The sequence below is a fragment of the Maniola jurtina genome, chromosome 22 (assembly GCF_905333055.1).
Source record: "Maniola jurtina chromosome 22, ilManJurt1.1, whole genome shotgun sequence".
Lineage (NCBI taxonomy): Eukaryota > Metazoa > Arthropoda > Insecta > Lepidoptera > Nymphalidae > Maniola > Maniola jurtina.
The window spans coordinates 11,609,465-11,626,672 of NC_060050.1; the positions used below are offsets into that span (position 1 = coordinate 11,609,465).

The 17,208-nt window shown below is 34.8% G+C and overlaps 3 protein-coding genes across 3 annotated transcripts; 2 read left to right on the forward strand and 1 right to left on the reverse strand.

The window, feature by feature from the left end:
* Nucleotides 1-310: 310 nt before the first annotated feature.
* Nucleotides 311-8,708, forward strand: LOC123876880. The gene is made up of 3 exons (XM_045923280.1): nucleotides 311-670; nucleotides 7,162-7,253; nucleotides 8,193-8,708. Exons 1-3 carry the CDS (start codon nucleotides 430-432, stop codon nucleotides 8,685-8,687), a joined length of 828 nt encoding a protein of 275 aa, XP_045779236.1. The 5' UTR covers nucleotides 311-429; the 3' UTR covers nucleotides 8,688-8,708.
* LOC123876879 lies at nucleotides 7,250-8,841 on the reverse strand. Its single transcript, XM_045923279.1, has 2 exons — nucleotides 8,710-8,841; nucleotides 7,250-8,170 (listed from the first exon to the last, which is right to left on the reverse strand). Exons 1-2 carry the CDS (start codon nucleotides 8,785-8,787, stop codon nucleotides 7,352-7,354), a joined length of 897 nt encoding a protein of 298 aa, XP_045779235.1. The 5' UTR covers nucleotides 8,788-8,841; the 3' UTR covers nucleotides 7,250-7,351.
* Nucleotides 8,842-13,176: 4,335 nt separating this feature from the next.
* On the forward strand, nucleotides 13,177-15,925 carry LOC123876873 (piggyBac transposable element-derived protein 4-like). The gene is made up of 2 exons (XM_045923267.1): nucleotides 13,177-13,841; nucleotides 13,962-15,925. The coding sequence occupies exons 1-2, from the start codon at nucleotides 13,517-13,519 to the stop codon at nucleotides 15,389-15,391; spliced, it is 1,755 nt and encodes a 584-aa protein (XP_045779223.1). The 5' UTR covers nucleotides 13,177-13,516; the 3' UTR covers nucleotides 15,392-15,925.
* Nucleotides 15,926-17,208: the final 1,283 nt, after the last annotated feature.

Genomic DNA, 17,208 nt, shown 5'->3' on the forward strand with positions numbered 1-17,208 from the left:
TTATAATTATATATAATATTCATATACTTAACTAACCTACTGCTTACTAATGTAAGGGTGCTCCCTCACCGGGAGCATTCGCGTGTAATGTAACGTTACAGATTTGAGCATTACATCAGTGAAGGAGGAGAACCGAGCATTACAATGCGCACCTTGTAATGATACAAAACGGGCATACATCAGTGAAGGAGGAGAACCGAGCATTACAATGCGCACCTTGTAATGATACAATGTGTATTATCTTGATACAACTTGTAACATCAATGCGCTTCACAGCTTCAGCGGGCGGGCGGGGGGCTTCACTGCCCCTAGCCCCCCGCCCGCCCGCTCAGTAGCCTACGTGACAGTGAAGTGAACGCACGTTGTCATAAAGTGTTTCTGACGCTTCGGAGATTTTTTTGGCGTCACGGACAGTTCTAAATTTAAGTAATGGCTTGGGACAAAGAGAAGACTCTATTATTCATAGAAAAATATAGGGAAATCAGGGAATTATGGGACCCTAAGCATCCTCAACACTTTAATAAAATAATAAAACAAGACGGTTGGGTGAAATTATCGGATCAATTTGGAATAACCGTAGAAGAATGTCAAAAGAAAATCACAAGCCTTTTAGCATCTCTTAGAAGAGAAAAGAGCAAAATGAAAAAAAGTGCTTCAGGAACCGGAAAAGGTGGGTAACATATTTTATTTATGTACCTACATCTACTTTAGTCATGACAATAACTGTGAGTGTGAGTGGCGGAGAGGTCACATTCCACACGACTCGTGGGTACCTAGGGCACGTTTTGTTTGTTGATGATACCTTCACTATAGGCCATTTGTTTAGAAAAAATGTAAACAAACTTGATTAGAAATGATCTTGATCAATGTTGATTACACTTCAAAACTGGGCATCCGCATACCTAAACAAGTGGACTATAGGTGCCTTCACCATACTATATTTTGTCAGAATATTTTTCAATTCAGTAAGGTGCGTTGGGGTAAGATCATAAATGGGGGAAGACCGTATTTGTTAAATATATTCCGAATTAGTACTTATTTTTCTAATCTGGCAACAAAGCGTGGGACGTCATTTTGTATTGCGCCACTTCCCAGTCCGTGTTGGTCGTTCCGACGCATCAGACGTCAGTTATGCGCGTCACACTGGAAGTGTCGTCTTAAATGATAATTTGTGAGATCCGGATTTACCCCAAAAACATTTTGCTGGTTTTTTTGGTGAGTATTATCAATTTTTTCAAATAATAAATCTTTGAGTTATTAGAATATGTGGTGTCTTGTGATATATCTGTTTGAAATAGGCTAAATAGAGCTGTAGGATGAGATCCGAACTTGTCCCAAGCAAATATTAACAGGTGAAGTACGGACTAAAAATAATCCGATCTTAAACTGCAGGGAAAATGCAAGTGGTTGTCAAACTTTATTTTAATCCGAACTTTAACCTCCGATGTTTCGTGGTGTTGCAATCTATCATTATGTTATATGAAGCTGAGCTGGTTGATAAACAAAATTTCTCATGAAGTTGTGTTTTGTATTTTGTTTATTTTATTATATGAAATTATTTATATTTTATCAGCTCTAATTATGTTTTACTAAAATAACCAATATTAATAGACTTTTAAGATGCCTTTTATGGGCGCAACATAAAATATACTGTATCTCCGTAATATATAAACTAACTTTATAGGTATACTAGCTGATGCCCGCGATTTCGTTCGCGTGGATGTAGGATTTTTAAGATTCTCGTGGGAACTCTTTGATTTTCCGGGATAAAAAGTACCCTATGTGCTAATTCAGGGTATAATCTAACTCCATTCTAAATTTCAGCCCAATCCGTCCAGTAGTTTTTGCGTGAAGGAGTAACAAACACACACACACACACACACACACACACACACACACACACACACACACACACACACACACACACACACAAACTTTTTCCTTTATAATATTAGTGTGATATATATACCTATAGTTAGTTTTATAAATCCATACTAATAATATTATAAATGCGAAAGTGTGTCTGTGTGTCTGTCTGTCTGTCTGTCTGCTACCTTGGCACGGCCCAACAGTGTAACCGATTCTGACGAAATTTGGTACAGGCTTAGCTTATGTCCCAGGGACGGACATAGGCTACTTTTAATCCTGGAAAATCAAATAGTTCCCACGGGATTCCTAAAAACCCATACGCTTAACGGATTTGTATGAAATTTGGTACCAAGGTAGCTTGCGTCCCTGTAATTGACATAGGTATTTATCCCGGAAAATCAGACAGTTCCCACGGGATCTACGGGACTAGTATACTCATAAAAGCATTTTCTTTGTAGGGTCATAATGCCGCGTCAGTACAAGAGAAAGTCACTGCGGGCAACATCGTATTCGCAGGAGGATTTAAGATTGGCAGTAGCACAAGTAAAAAGCGGAGAACTCTCTAATTATGCAGCATCAAAACTTTACGGTATCCCTACTTCTACACTTAATGACCATGTTAAGGGTAAAACAGGCTTACTAAGTCAATCACTTGGCCGGCCCCCTGCAATCCCTATAGAGATGGAGAATAAGCTGGCACATTGTCTTAGAACCTTAGAAAAATGGGGCTGGGGTTTATCTAGAACAGAAATTTTGGACATTGTTTCAGAATTCATTAGGGCAAACAAAATTATTACACCTTTTAAAAACAACCGACCTGGGCCAGATTGGTTCATCTTATTTCGGTTAAGACACAACCTGTCAATAAAAAAACCGCAATCTGTAGAGTATCTTAGAAAAAGAATGACGGATCCATTTGTGATTGCCGAATATTTTACTTTACTGAAAAAGACGCTACTGGAATTGGATATACACAATCCTGAGCAAATCTGGAACCTAGACGAGACATCGGTATGTCTAGATCCCACGAAAACAAAAGTTGTTGGAGGCAAAGGCCTTCCATGCACAAGGACTACACAAGGTTCGGGGAAAGAAAATGTTACAGTGTTAACAACCGTAAATGCGGCCGGCTCGAAATTGTCTCCTTTGATAGTTTTCAAAGGTAAATACATGTACAATGAGTGGATGAGTGCGAATCAAAAAGACAAATATGATTTTGAGATTTCTTATGCCGCCAGTAAACGTGGCTGGATGGAGACTGATATATTTTACAATTACATGAAGAGGATTGTCATTCCTGGTTTAGGTGAAAACCGGCCAGTTTTAATGATTTACGATGGTCACAGCACCCATGTTGATACCAGGGTCGTAGCATTAGCGAGTGAAAACAATATCACGATTCTTAAATTACCCGCCCATACCTCTCATTTACTCCAACCCCTGGATTTGGCGGTATTCAAGTCATTTAAAACAAGCTGGGATAAAAAGCTAGTGCAATGGCAACGACAAAACGTCGGCGTAAAATTACGTAAACAAACATTTTCGGAATTGTTTGCTGAAACGTGGCATCAAGTAAGTCCATTTGTGATCCAAAGTGGCTTTAGAAAGGGAGGTATTTACCCATTAAATGCAGATGTTATACCAGAAGAAAAGTATGATCCGGCGGCCTTAAGAAGATGGAAATATAAGGTGTCTCAGAACAAATCAAACGAGTTGAAAACACTGAAACAAATGTGCCTGGAAGTAGTAAATAAAAACATGTCTTGCAACTTTACTTCGACTACTCAGTTTGGTATAAGCAATTCGCAGTTTCCGCCGCAATACGAGACTTCATTTGAAGAACTACTTCTGCAAAAAGTTTCGCAACATTCTAAGAATGGCACTGGCTCTAATAAGACAGTCAAGTTATCACGTGCTGCAAAAGGAAGCGAAGTCATCACACGCACATACTTGGAGAAAATGAAAGAAAAAGAGGTACAGAATACACAAAATACTAATATGAACTCAATAGAAACATCTGCTTCTCTACCCAACGATAATGAAAAACCCGGCCCATCTGGCATATCAAACAAAAAACTTAAGAAAAAGAAAGAAACTCAAAAAACTAGAACTCAAGACAAGAAAGTAACGATTGATAAGACGAACGATCAAAAGAACACAATTATTACTAAAAAGGGAAAAGGCGTGGGCAAAAAGTCTAAGACTGTAATTGAAAGTCACACTCGGACGGATACCCTCGAAAGTCGTGGGAAAGATACAAATGAAAACACAATATGTCAGAATATATCGAATAGCACTAATCTGAATATACAAAATGCGGAAAATTGTTTCCAGAAAACTGGTAGGAATAAAACCAAACATGTACCTAAAAAACAAAGACTGAAAACAACATGTTTCAAAAAAACAATGAAAAAAATTAAACGACCTCCCAGTGTCACAACGACTTCTGAAAGTGGCGAAATAAGTATCCATAGCGACTCAGATATAATAGATGTGCTTAGTGATATTTTTTCAGAATCAGACTTTGTTCCTTATAAAGAGGAACAAGAATTATCAAGAACACTAGAAATGAACCAGATAATTTTGCAGAGAGATCAAGACATGGAGGAACTGCAGATAAATGAAATAGTAGAAGTGTTGCAAAAGGGTGAGAGAATGGAAGAGTTGCAGATTGAGGAGAAAGTGGATATCTTGCAGATGGATGGGAAAGTGAAACAGTTGCTGATGGATGGGAAAGTGCATGATAAGAGAGTGGATGACGAAATAGCTGATAAAAGAGAGAGAGTCACTATGTTATCTTCTGTTCGTTACAGACCTGAAAATAAACCTTTTATCGGGAAGTTACAGCTAAAAAAAATTGATTTAAATTTTGACGTAACCAATAAACGTCGCAAAGATACAAATGATGAAAGAAACAAAGAAAATAGACCAGCAAAAATACCTAGACGGTTGAATTTTAACGATGAAAGAAATGAAGAAAAGAAAAATACACATAAAAATGAAGAACTATCAGAAACAAAGATCAGAGAGGATAACATCTATCAAAAAGGAAATGAAAAAAATTCACTGGGTAATACTAAGATATATAACACTGGGGATACAGTTTTGGTTCGTTACTACACAAAATTTTGGAAATATTACGTCGGTGTTATTGAGCACATACATAATGAAACAGAAAAAAAGAAATATTCAATAGCTATTACAAAACCATTGGTAAAAAATACCATGTAAAATTTGTTATACCTAAACGTAGGGACCAAGACTGTGTGCCTGAAGATTCAATTGTGAAGCAAATAAAATTGCTTCAAATAAAAGAGAATCCGGGTGAATTTACACTATTAAATGTCGAAGACGCGATTTACTTTTAATTTTTAACCGACTTCCAAAAAAGGAGGAGGTTCTCAATTCGTCGGGATCTTTTTTTTTTATTTTTTTTTTTATTTTTTATGTATGTTCCCCGATTACTCAAAGACCCCTGGACCGATTTGGAAATTTTTTTTTTTGTTTGAAAGGGTATACTGTGCAGGTGGTCCCATATAAATTTGGTGAAGATCTGATGAATATCTTCGGAGATGGAGAACAGAACTCCTCAATGGATAGGAGCAAATTGCTCGCGATCACTGTAATAGCTTAGTAAACAGTAGGGTTTTAACTGGGCACAGCATATTATAAGTACAGTGGGGCCACTAAAAATTGTGAAATAAAAAATTTTCAAAAGAAAAATAAAACCGACTTCAAAAACGACAAACACTAAAAAGTGAAAAATAACTTTTGTTTAGCTACACGTGTAATGCACCTAGGTATGAAGTCGGGCGAGCTTCACTCTTGGATTTCTAATTTTGTTTTAATATGCTCGCTCGACTTCATACCTAGGTGCATTACACGTGTAGCTAAACAAAAGTTATTTTTCACTTTTTAGTGTTTGTCGTTTTTGAAGTCGGTTTTATTTTTTTCAAAACAAAGTTAGTTATAATTAGGCTACAAAACAAAGGCTAGTTATAGTGTTTTTTTTTGATACTCAATTATTAATAAACAAGCATTTTTTGTCTAATGTTGATATTCAGAATTTTAATATTGTTCCAATTTTGAACTTTGTGTAATTTTTATCTCATTTTTGAGCATTACCATAATAAAAACAATTTCATATTTTGTTGCTATTTTAAGTGCGTTGGTCTTGTAGTAGTATGAATAATATTGTTAAAAATCTTTACTTCTCCCCAGGCACCAACGTACAAAGTTATGTTACTTACTAAGCAAGGACAACTTTTTATATTTACTTTTTAATCTACTTAGACTCTTTAGAAAATATTTCTAAAGAGTACAATTTTAAAGTCAAAATTATATTAATTAAAGGGTGATTGAATGTATCATGATAACAAACAACTTTCCCAAAGGAACATGGGTGAAAAAAGGAAAATATAATCACCGACCCATACAAAATACACGATCAGTTGATCGACTTATTATGGGAAGGCGAAGGTTTTTTTTTCGACCCATGTTCATTGTTCATACACTTTTCTATAGGCGACTAAGTAAAAGTCACCCTATGTAAAATAGGTTCTTAGATAAAGTTATTGTTGTACTTTCAGATAACATTTTGAAAAGTTTATTTTATTTTAATGTATAAAGACAAATAATTGGTCTCAATACCTAAGACTGATTAGAATTATAAATAAGCAGTTAAATAAAATTTTGATCAGCAATAAATTGTAAGGTTTTATTTATATATCCAACACATAAAAGTATAACCTATCCAACCTTTTTTTTTTTTAAATTTGACTGCAAAAAGTTTATCAGGATCAGGAACACGAAAGTTTGAGAGTCACTGTAATTTGAGATTTGGTCTAATGGGGTAAGATCGGACGTCCGAAACAAAAAAAAAACAAAAGTACTGTTCCAGGTGACTTTATTAGAATATAAAAAAATCCAAAGATAATCTTGTAGGACGTATAAGAACGGATATTCTCTTTCTATGAACCCTGTGTTCTAAGCCACAATGGCGATTTTAGAAGGTAGTCCGATCTTTACCCATGAATGTCCGATTTTTCCCAAGGCTTTAAAATTTTATTCATATTTTAAACACCCAGTAAACAGTAGTTGTTTCATTTATAACTAGATGAAAAACATTCTATCTGTAGCTTATTTATTAACAATCAATTTTCACTATAATTCATTGTGATAACTATTGTAACTTTCGTGTAAAATAAATTTGGCCAACATCTTCCGAATACAACGAAAAACCGTCCGAACTTACCCCAACGCACCTTACATATTACATAATCTATATTTCAGGTGCAGAAGAAGTATATACTAGTACCTGGTTCGCATATGCAGCTTTATCATTTATACTGGACAGATATGAACCACGGAAGACAACAGATTCAGTTAGTATATTATGTATATTACATTTAATATCTGTTTACACAAGTTTTAAATATTTTTTAACCTATCAAGGCTAAATAAAGCAGGACATTAATAAACATTAAGCATATTCGTTTTGCCATGGTACTGCTCCTTCTTGCGAACAATAATTACTAATTTCTTCACGTATCTCTTGAGGAACTATTTGTGCTGCTTCTTGTTGTTCATCCAAATCCATTAAACCAGTATTTTCTTCGGTATCAGCCCTCCAAGATCCTGGTGTGATTACTCCTAAATTGTCCCTGTCGAAAGATCCCGGAGGTGTGTACAAATCCCTACTTTGCCGATTTCTTCGTAAGAAGTTATGTAGGTGTGCTATGGCATTAACTACTAAAGTAGCATTTTCTGGTTGCAATAACATGGGTTTCCGCAACACTCTGAAAACTGCTGACATAATGCCAAACACATTTTCGACTACTCTCCGTGCTCTACAAAGTCTGTAATTATAAATTCTCTCCTTTGTTCCTTTACGATGATGTCCTGAATACACTTTCATTATATTTTCTGATAATGCGAAAGCTTCATCCCCAATAAAATAATAAGGAATTTCTTTGTTCCGCATCGGCAATGCTCTTGGCTGTGGTAGATTCAAAGATTTATTCTGCATTTTAGTATACAAATTACAATTATTAAATACTCCTCCATCAGAGATTCTCCCTTGACAGCCACAGTTTATATATATTAAATTGTAATTTGAATCCACAGCCGCAAATAGAACTATACTAAAAAAACCTTTAAAATTATAGTAATCGCTTCCACTTCTGTATGGGGCTTGCAGGACTACATGTTTGCCATCTATAGCGCCGACACAATGAGGGAAATTCCACTGGTTATTGAAGTTTTCAGCCAAATTTAGCCAACCATCTGGTATGCTAGGTAACTGAAAAAAAACCTTGTTTTAGATTCCTTGTGAACCTGGGACACAAGACTTGCAGGAGACTCGCGACAAGCCACCTGAAAATCCTGATGCACCACAACGGAAAAAAGCGAAGGTGGATGGAAGTGATGATATAATGCACTCGACTTTCCAAATTTTGCAAGACTTTACTTCTGCTAAATCGGATGAATGCACTACTTTTGGGAAATTTATTACTGAAAAACTCAAGACGTACTCTCATAATACTAGGGCCTGTGTACAGCACCACATTTCCAATATCTTGTTTAGTGCCGATCGCGGTGAATATGAGTACATGTACCAGCAACATGGATATTGGACTCCTGATTCTCAACTTTCGCGTAATGAATCAAACCATGCTGGACCATCAGGCCTCCAAAGTACACCCTCACCAGCAGCAGTTCCATCCACTGCAGACGCCCAACTTTCTTCGCCTGAAGCCAGCATTAATAGCCAAGAAAGTGAGGGGTTTATGCGTGAATTTGGAGATCTGATTGATTAATAAACTAGATTAATAAACTCACCAGTATATTTTCTTTTAAACATCCAATTATAGCTTCACTCACTTCTTTGATAATACAACTTATAATCTGATTGGACATTCTAAAAGTAACCTGCAAACTTGAATAAGAATCACCAGATGCGTAAAATCGTAATGTAACAGCTAATCTTTCTTGCACTGTTATTGCTTGTCTATAATTAGTATCTTCTTTTTAACATATGGTCCAATGAGATTTATTAAGTGTTCAAAATCCGAAGAAGAGATTCTTAAAAACATTTTAAGTTTACTTATGGGTCGGTTGATTCTTTCTAAAATATCCAAACCGCCTGTATTTTGCCGGTTTTGATATAATTCATGACACCAATATCGTTTCTTCTGTGTTTTTTTTTTACGTAAATAACAATGTCGAATTAATATTGCCGCACTCAGCACAACGACCGCTTCGTCTGACATCTTGCTATGAAATGCTGAAAATGCTCAAAGTCGAATCAATATTACATTACACGCAAATACTCGTCAGTCAGGGAGGTAGAATTGTAATGTAATGCTCAAAGACGAATCTATATATTACATTACACGCGAATGCTCGTCAGTCAGGGAGGTATTAATGTAATGTAATGCTCAAAGACGAATCTATAATGTTACAGTACACGTGAATGCTCCCGGTGAGGGAGCACCCTTAAATACACATAAGTGATAACTTGATTACACAAAATTGTGAAACGATGGTGTAAATTCATTCGAACCAGCCCACCACAGCGAGCGCCGAAACATACTGTCATAATCGAAAGACGTGAGGTGTGGTAGCAAAGAGTATAAGTTAGTAGTAATAAACAGACTTCACTTAAGAAGGACGTGTGTATCATTGGGACCCCCTTCCCCCCTCGCGGGCACACCATAGACGAACAACCACACAATTAGATCTACATAACTTTGCAACAATTCAAATGTGCTTATTTTTATTTATTAACATCTTTACAGTTCTTTTTCAATACGTTACTGCCATATAATCGAAAATACGAACAACCACACAATAAGATCTACATAACTTGCGTGCCAATTTAAAGTGCTCGCTTTTATTTACTAACATATTTTTTCTTTACTTTTTATTTTACTGGCATAGAATTGAAGACGAACGACCACACAAATAGATATATGTGTGAGATCTACATAACTTGCAACCCAATTTAAAGGAGAATGCCCATGGACAGTACTCTCACAAGAAGCATTGTACCTTAAATTTTTTATTCATTTATTAAAGCTAAAATAAAAACATATTTTCTCACTAAGTTTCATGAATATTTGTTTTGGGATAATTTTTGTCGTAAATAAAAGTGCTTTTAAACTTCCGGCTGTTATGTAAGCCATTATTGTAGTTAGTTTTAACTTTTAATTTTCATCCCCTTCAGGAAAGGCAAAGGTCGTAGACCATGCAGCCTGGTAAGAAGCCATTATTGTAGTTATTTACTGATTGCCATTCATTTGTCACAAAAGTACTGAGAAGGGATGTCCATTTTTAAAATGATATTATTGTTTGTTATATCGATTATCTAGGTCTACGATATCGATTTTTTTAATTTGAGTTTTGTTACTCTGAATTGTTTTTTATTATTTTTAGAGCCTATTTTTACTGTGAATAATCTTTATTTTTACCGCATTTATGATTTTTTAACCTTTTCAAATGCGGGGTAATTAATAACACGTTTTAATGTAAGTACTTATATAATTCGAAGAAAAATAGTCGATGAAAGTCGAATCGATTTATCTTTATCGGCAAGAGTACATAGCCCCAGTCTATACTGTCTATGTTCGAGATGCCTAGCGATATATGTATAGACGCCATATTTTTGGTTTGTTTAGATTCTATTTACCTAGTATGTTTTTATTTCGGTTTGTGTATGTTACGCGCCGAGTTGAGTAGCTGTAGGACTTTGCTCATAGCAGAGCAATTATCCAGTAGAGTGGTAACTAGCCACAGCCAAAGCCTCCCACTAGATGCATTATCTGGTCTCATAAAGCTAGGTATCCAACCATCATCATTATCAACCGCTAGACGTCCACGGCTGGACATAGGTCTCTTGTAGGGACTTCCACAGACCACGGCCTTGCGCCGCCTGAATCCAGCGGCTCTTTGCGACTCGTTGTCTTTCCACCTAGTGAGGGGTCTTTCAACGCTGCGCTTTCTGCTACGAGGTAGTGATGCCAACACTTTTGGGACCCAAACGCCTATCGTTTTTTCGAACTATGTGCCCTGCAAATTGCCAGTTCCTGTATCCAATACGGGTGATATATTATTTCCTAATTACTATGCAATCATTCATACTAATTATTACTACAGAACATGTAGAGTTCTGTCATCAGTGTTAGTCGTGTATAGGTCAGCGATGTACCTATATGTGAACGTGTACTAGGTAGGTAAGTATTCATAAAATCAAAGGCTATATTTTCTTTCTCTGCTATCAGTCGAATAACTACTCGACTATTTTGTTTAAAAAAATCTGAAACTGACTGTTTTATTAAGCCTATAAAGATCCTTTCTTACTTTTTAGCTGGACCTAACCTCAAAATATTGTAATTTTTTATGGTTAATATTTCTGAAATGCGGAAACCGTTTTCACTAATTTTTTCTACAAATATTCTGATGATGTCATTTAACAAATAGAACTTGATTTGATGGTGCTACAAAAATCTTGAAGACAGTACATTTGTTCATACTTGAATGGGCATTGTCTTTTGCTCACTTTTATTTATTAACATCTTTTGTAGTTCTTCTTTTATTAATATTTTACTGTCACATATCGAATGACGAACAATTACACAAGATCTACATAACTTGCAACCCAATTCTGCTCACTATTATTTATTAAAATGTTTTTTAGTTGTTCTTTTTTAATGGTTTACTGTCATATACAATCGAAGAGAAACAACCACACAAATAGATAGACATAACTTGCAACCCAATTTAAATGTGCTCACTTTTATTCATTAACATCTTATTTAGTTATTTTTTAATTTTTTTACTGTCATATAATTGAAAGACAAACAACCACACAATTAGATATACATAACTTGCAATCCAATTCATTTTTATTTATTTACATCGCATTTAGTTCTTCTTTTTTTAAGATTTTACTGTCATAATCGAAAGACGAACAACCATACAAAAAGAACAACATAACTTGCAACCCAATTCAAATATTGTGTTTCCAATCAGGAAAGGAAAAGTTAGCAACTTGATATATTTATACTCATTTCAAGGTGCTCACTTTTATTTATGATCATCTTCTTCTTGTTCTTTTTTTAATATTTTACTGTCATAATCGAAAAACAAACAACCACACAATTAGATCTACATAACTTGCAACCCAATTCAAATATTGTGTATATCTTTTTTTCTCTCCAATCAGGAAAGGAAAAGTTAGCAACTTGATATATTTATAGTCATATCAAGGTGCTCACTTTATTTATGATCATCTTCTTCTTGTTCTTTTTTTAATATTTTACTGTCATAATCGAAAGACAACCACACAATTAGATCTACATAACTTGCAACCTAATTCAAATATTGTGTATATCTTTTCTCTCCAATCAGGAAAGGAAAAGTTAGCAACTTGATATATTTATAGTCATATCAAGGTGCTCACTTTTATTTATGATCATCTTCTTCTTGTTCTTTTTTTTAATATTTTACTGTCATAATCGAAAGACAAACAACCACACAATTAGATCTACATAACTTGCAACCCAATTCAAATATTGTGTATCTTTTCTCTCCAATCAGGAAAGGAAAAGTTAGCAAGTCGACATATTTATAGTCATATCCAGGTGCTCACTTTTATTTATGATCTTCTAAATCATGTTCTTTTTTTAATATTTCACTGTCATAATCAAAAGACAAACAACCACACAGTTAAATCTACATAACTTGCAACCCAATTCAAATATTGTGTATCTTTTCTCTCCAATCAGGAAAGGAAAAGTTAGCAACCTGATATATTTATAGTCATTTCAAGGTGCTCACTTTTATTTATGATCATCATTTTTTTTGTTCCTTTTTTAATTTACGGTCGTATAATCGAAAGACGAACAACCACACAATTAGATCGACATAACTTGCAACCTAATTCAAATGTGCTCACTTTTATTTATGATCATCATTTTGTTTGTTCCTTTTTTAATTTACGGTCGTATAATCGAAAGACGAACAACCACACAATTAGATCGACATAACTTGCAACCCAATTCAAATGTGCTCACTTTTATTTATTAACATCTTTTTTGGTTCTTCTTTTTTTAATATTTTACTGTCACAATCGCAAGACCAACAACCACACAATTAGATCTACATAACTTGCAACCTAATTCAAATATTGTGTATATCTTTTCTCTCCAATCAGGAAAGGAAAAGTTAGCAACTTGATATATTTATAGTCATATCAAGGTGCTCACTTTTATTTATGATCATCTTCTTCTTGTTCTTTTTTTTAACACGTTGGCTGCCATAGAAGAATAATTTTTTTTTATATAAATTTTTTTTGATGAAATTTGGCGCGGAATGTTAAGATTTGAAAATATAACTAACTTAAGGTGAAATCGGTTTGATAGTTTTCAAAATATTTTCAAAAAACCTGACGAGGTCACCGGTGACCTGCATGGCGCTGTGAAGCGAAAATATGAAAAACCGTTACGAAGGCGCCGGAGTGACCGCAACCCCGGTCACCCGCTCCCCGTAGTTGTTCGCAAACACTGGAGGAGCGCGCACGTCGCTTTAGATTAGGGTTATATTGTCAGTTTTGTTTCGTTTTTTTATAACGCTCTCCTTATGAATCATGGATATTGAATCTTTAGATTTGGAAGATTTTAATATTACCCAAGAAGATTTACGTGACATCGATTTACTTGAAGCTAGTATTTTTGAAGAGATAAGACGGGATTGTGATTTGAGTGAAAGACAAGATACAGATAGCGAAGAGGTTATTCATGTTCCGAGAAAGCGTAGACGTATTTTAATTACAAGTGATTCCGAGACAGAATGCGATCCCGTGGAAAAGTTCGTTACAGAAAACATACCTAGTTTGAGCGGAAGTACATCACAAAAATGGGTTAAACCAAAGGGGCACCAACCATCTGTTATCGCCTTTACAGAGCCAACAGGTAATTGTTTTTTTTTACTTGTTACACCGCACCATGAATTTATTCATTTGTAGTAATAATCTTCGGCTTACATCATTGCAGTTAAATGAAATGTACATATAATTTTCTATTATTTTAAAGGAATGAAGGAACCATATGCCAGTCAACTGCGGAATGCTGCCCAAGGAGAATATTTCAGCCTGATGGTACCAGATAACATCTTCGAAGAAATCGCAGATCAGACTAATTTGTTTGCAGAACAACGAGAAAGAAGTGTAAAGCCTTCGTCACGCTCACATAAGTGGAAACCAACCACAAAAGATGAGGTAAAACGATTCTTTGGCTTAATATTATACATGGGTCTTGTGAAGTTGCCAAAAATCAGTCTTTATTGGAGTACAGACCGTGTTTACAGGCAAACTTTTCCTCCAACTGTCATGAGCCGAAACAGATTCGAAATATTATTGCAGAATTTGCACTTTACAAATAACGAAACAGCTGATCCTAAAGATAGAATTTGTAAAATACGACCTCTCATCGACAAATTAAACGAGAACTTTGAAAAACACTATGGGCCTAAGGAAGATGTCTGTGTCGATGAAACGCAGGTCCCATTCAGAGGCCGTATAATCTTTAGGCAATATAATAAGAGCAAAAGACACAAGTATGGAATGAAACTATTTAAACTATGTACAATACCAGGCTATACATGCAAATTGCAATTGTATGCAGGTAAAAATAATGAGGTTTTAAATACCTCTCCCACAAAAGTTGTGATGTCTTTATGTGATCACATATTAAGTTTGGGCCATACAGTTTCAACAGATAATTGGTATACTAGTTTAGAGCTGGCAAACCAACTTCTTGACAAAGATACTCATTTGGTCGGAACCCTGAGGAAAAATAGGAAAGGTTTGCCTAAAGCAGTGGTAGAGGCTAAATTAAAACCAGGTGAATCTATTGCAATGGAAAATGAACGTGGCATATGTGTACTAAAATGGAAAGACAAACGGGATGTGTTAATGCTATCGACAAAACATTCAAAAGGGTTCTCAAAGGTTACTAAAAAGGGCAGGACAATTCGAAAACCAAGAATGATAATAGCCTACAATAAAGCAAAAGGAGCCGTCGATATGAGTGACCAGATGACTGCGTATTCGTCGCCATTAAGAAAAACAGTAAAATGGTACAAGAAATTAGGAATCGAAGTTATTTTAAATACAGCTGTTGTAAATGGATGGATCATGTACACTGAAAATAAAAAAGTTAAAGAAAGTATAGTAGAGTACAGAAGGCAGTTAGTGGAGTATCTGGTAGATTCAGGAATGGATAGTGAAAAACCCGAAAATACTCAAAGACCGAAACGACTGAAGCACCAGTTGGAAAAGCGAGAGGGCAATGTTAGAAACACAAGACGTTTCTGTTCAGTATGCTACAAAAAAAACACTGCAATACTCGGTTATAAAATTGCCAAAAATAAAACAAAGAAAGTTGCAACATACTGCAAAGAATGTCCAAATGAACCATATTTTTGTTTGGGTTGTTTTAATAAGTTTCATCGTTATGTTTAAGTTTTTTAATTTGAAATTTTAATGTTATTTTCGATTGATAATTTGAATAAAATAAATAATTAATGCGCTGTGATTTTCATACTAAAGTTGTATTATTTTTCTTTCAACAAAATTTTCAACCCTTATGATTCTTATATGAAGTTATATGTATGTGTAGAACATTTGAGATTGAAATAGTATTTTTCTATTATGTTATTCTACCATATAAGCTATCCCTATGCTAACTTTCATTAAAATTAAGCCATTGGATAAGTGATAAAAGCACAAACAAGTTGCTTTTCACTTATCACAAACTGTCATATTCATAATTTTAGAAGTATTTTCGAAATGAAATTAGGTAGGCAGGAACCACGCCAAACATGTATTCTACAGCGCCACTCCGGTCACTTCAGTACAGAAAATGTATCAGAAACGCGTCCTCCGGCGCACAAATTCGTTCCAAAAATAGGTTTACCTTGAGGTCACCGGTGACCGTAGTGGCGCGTAGATGTAGGTAGGGGTCCGGTCACCGGTGACCGGGGTGGCAGCTAACGTGTTAATATTTTACTGTCATAATCGAAAGACAAACAACCACACAATTAGATCTACATAACTTGCAACCCAATTCAAATATTGTGTATCTTTTCTCTCCAATCAGGAAAGGAAAAGTTAGCAAGTCGACATATTTATAGTCATATCCAGGTGCTCACTTTTATTTATGATCTTCTAAATCATGTTCTTTTTTTAATATTTCACTGTCATAATCAAAAGACAAACAACCACACAGTTAAATCTACATAACTTGCAACCCAATTCAAATATTGTGTATCTTTTCTCTCCAATCAGGAAAGGAAAAGTTAGCAACCTGATATATTTATAGTCATTTCAAGGTGCTCACTTTTATTTATGATCATCATTTTTTTTGTTCCTTTTTTAATTTACGGTCGTATAATCGAAAGACGAACAACCACACAATTAGATCGACATAACTTGCAACCCAATTCAAATGTGCTCACTTTTATTTATTAACATCTTTTTTGGTTCTTCTTTTTTTAATATTTTACTGTCACAATCGCAAGACCAACAACCCACACAATTAGATCTACATAACTTGCAACCCAATTCAAATGTGCTCACTTTTATTTATTATTAACATCTTTTTTAGTTATTTTTTAACCGACTTCAAAAAAGGAAGAGGTTCTCAATTCGTCGGAATCTTCTATTTAAAAATGTTTTACTGTCATACAATGTATGAGGAACAACCACACAAATAGATCTACATAACTTGCAACCCAATTTAGCTAACTTTTATTTATTAACTTCTTTTTCAAGTTCTTTTTTTAATATTTTACTGTCACATAATCGAAAGACGAACAACCACACAAGGTCTACATAACTTGCAACCCAATTCTGCTCACTTTTATTTATTAACATCTTTTTTAGTTCTTTTTTTAATGTTTTATTGTCATTTACAATTGAAGAGAAACAACCACACAATTAGATATACATAATAATAATAATAATAATTTTTATTTCAGGCAATATAAGTCACAAGACAACCCATAACAAACAAAAAGAAAAAGAAAACAAGAAAACATAACTTGCAATCCAATTCAAATATTGTTTATATCTTTTTTATTTCATCATCACGAAAATGAAAAGAGTCATCTGATTTCATGTTACCACAACATCTTTTAAACAACTTTTTTTTATGAAATTAAATACTGATGTTTATTACTGATGTTTCAATTTTCGTAACATCGGTAACGATGATGTCCTGCCGACCTAGCTTCGGCCACGGCGGCCAATCTCCAACCAGTGTACGTAAACAAACATTG

What these genes read in the sequence shown, in the direction of transcription:
- LOC123876879 (XM_045923279.1), bottom strand. Translation starts at nt 8,787, where the DNA reads ATGTCCAATCAGATTATAAGTTGTATTATCAAAGAAGTGAGTGAAGCT. An exon ending in GTTTAAAAGAAAATATACTG is followed by an intron (nt 8,171 to 8,709) that starts GTGAGTTTATTA and finishes GTTTTTTTTCAG; the next exon opens with TTACCTAGCATACCAGATGG.
- LOC123876873 (XM_045923267.1), top strand. Translation starts at nt 13,517, where the DNA reads ATGGATATTGAATCTTTAGATTTGGAAGATTTTAATATTACCCAAGAA. An exon ending in CGCCTTTACAGAGCCAACAG is followed by an intron (nt 13,842 to 13,961) that starts GTAATTGTTTTT and finishes ATTATTTTAAAG; the next exon opens with GAATGAAGGAACCATATGCC.
- LOC123876880 (XM_045923280.1), top strand. Translation starts at nt 430, where the DNA reads ATGGCTTGGGACAAAGAGAAGACTCTATTATTCATAGAAAAATATAGG. An exon ending in TGCTTCAGGAACCGGAAAAG is followed by an intron (nt 671 to 7,161) that starts GTGGGTAACATA and finishes TCTATATTTCAG; the next exon opens with GTGCAGAAGAAGTATATACT. An exon ending in CACGGAAGACAACAGATTCA is followed by an intron (nt 7,254 to 8,192) that starts GTTAGTATATTA and finishes ACCTTGTTTTAG; the next exon opens with ATTCCTTGTGAACCTGGGAC.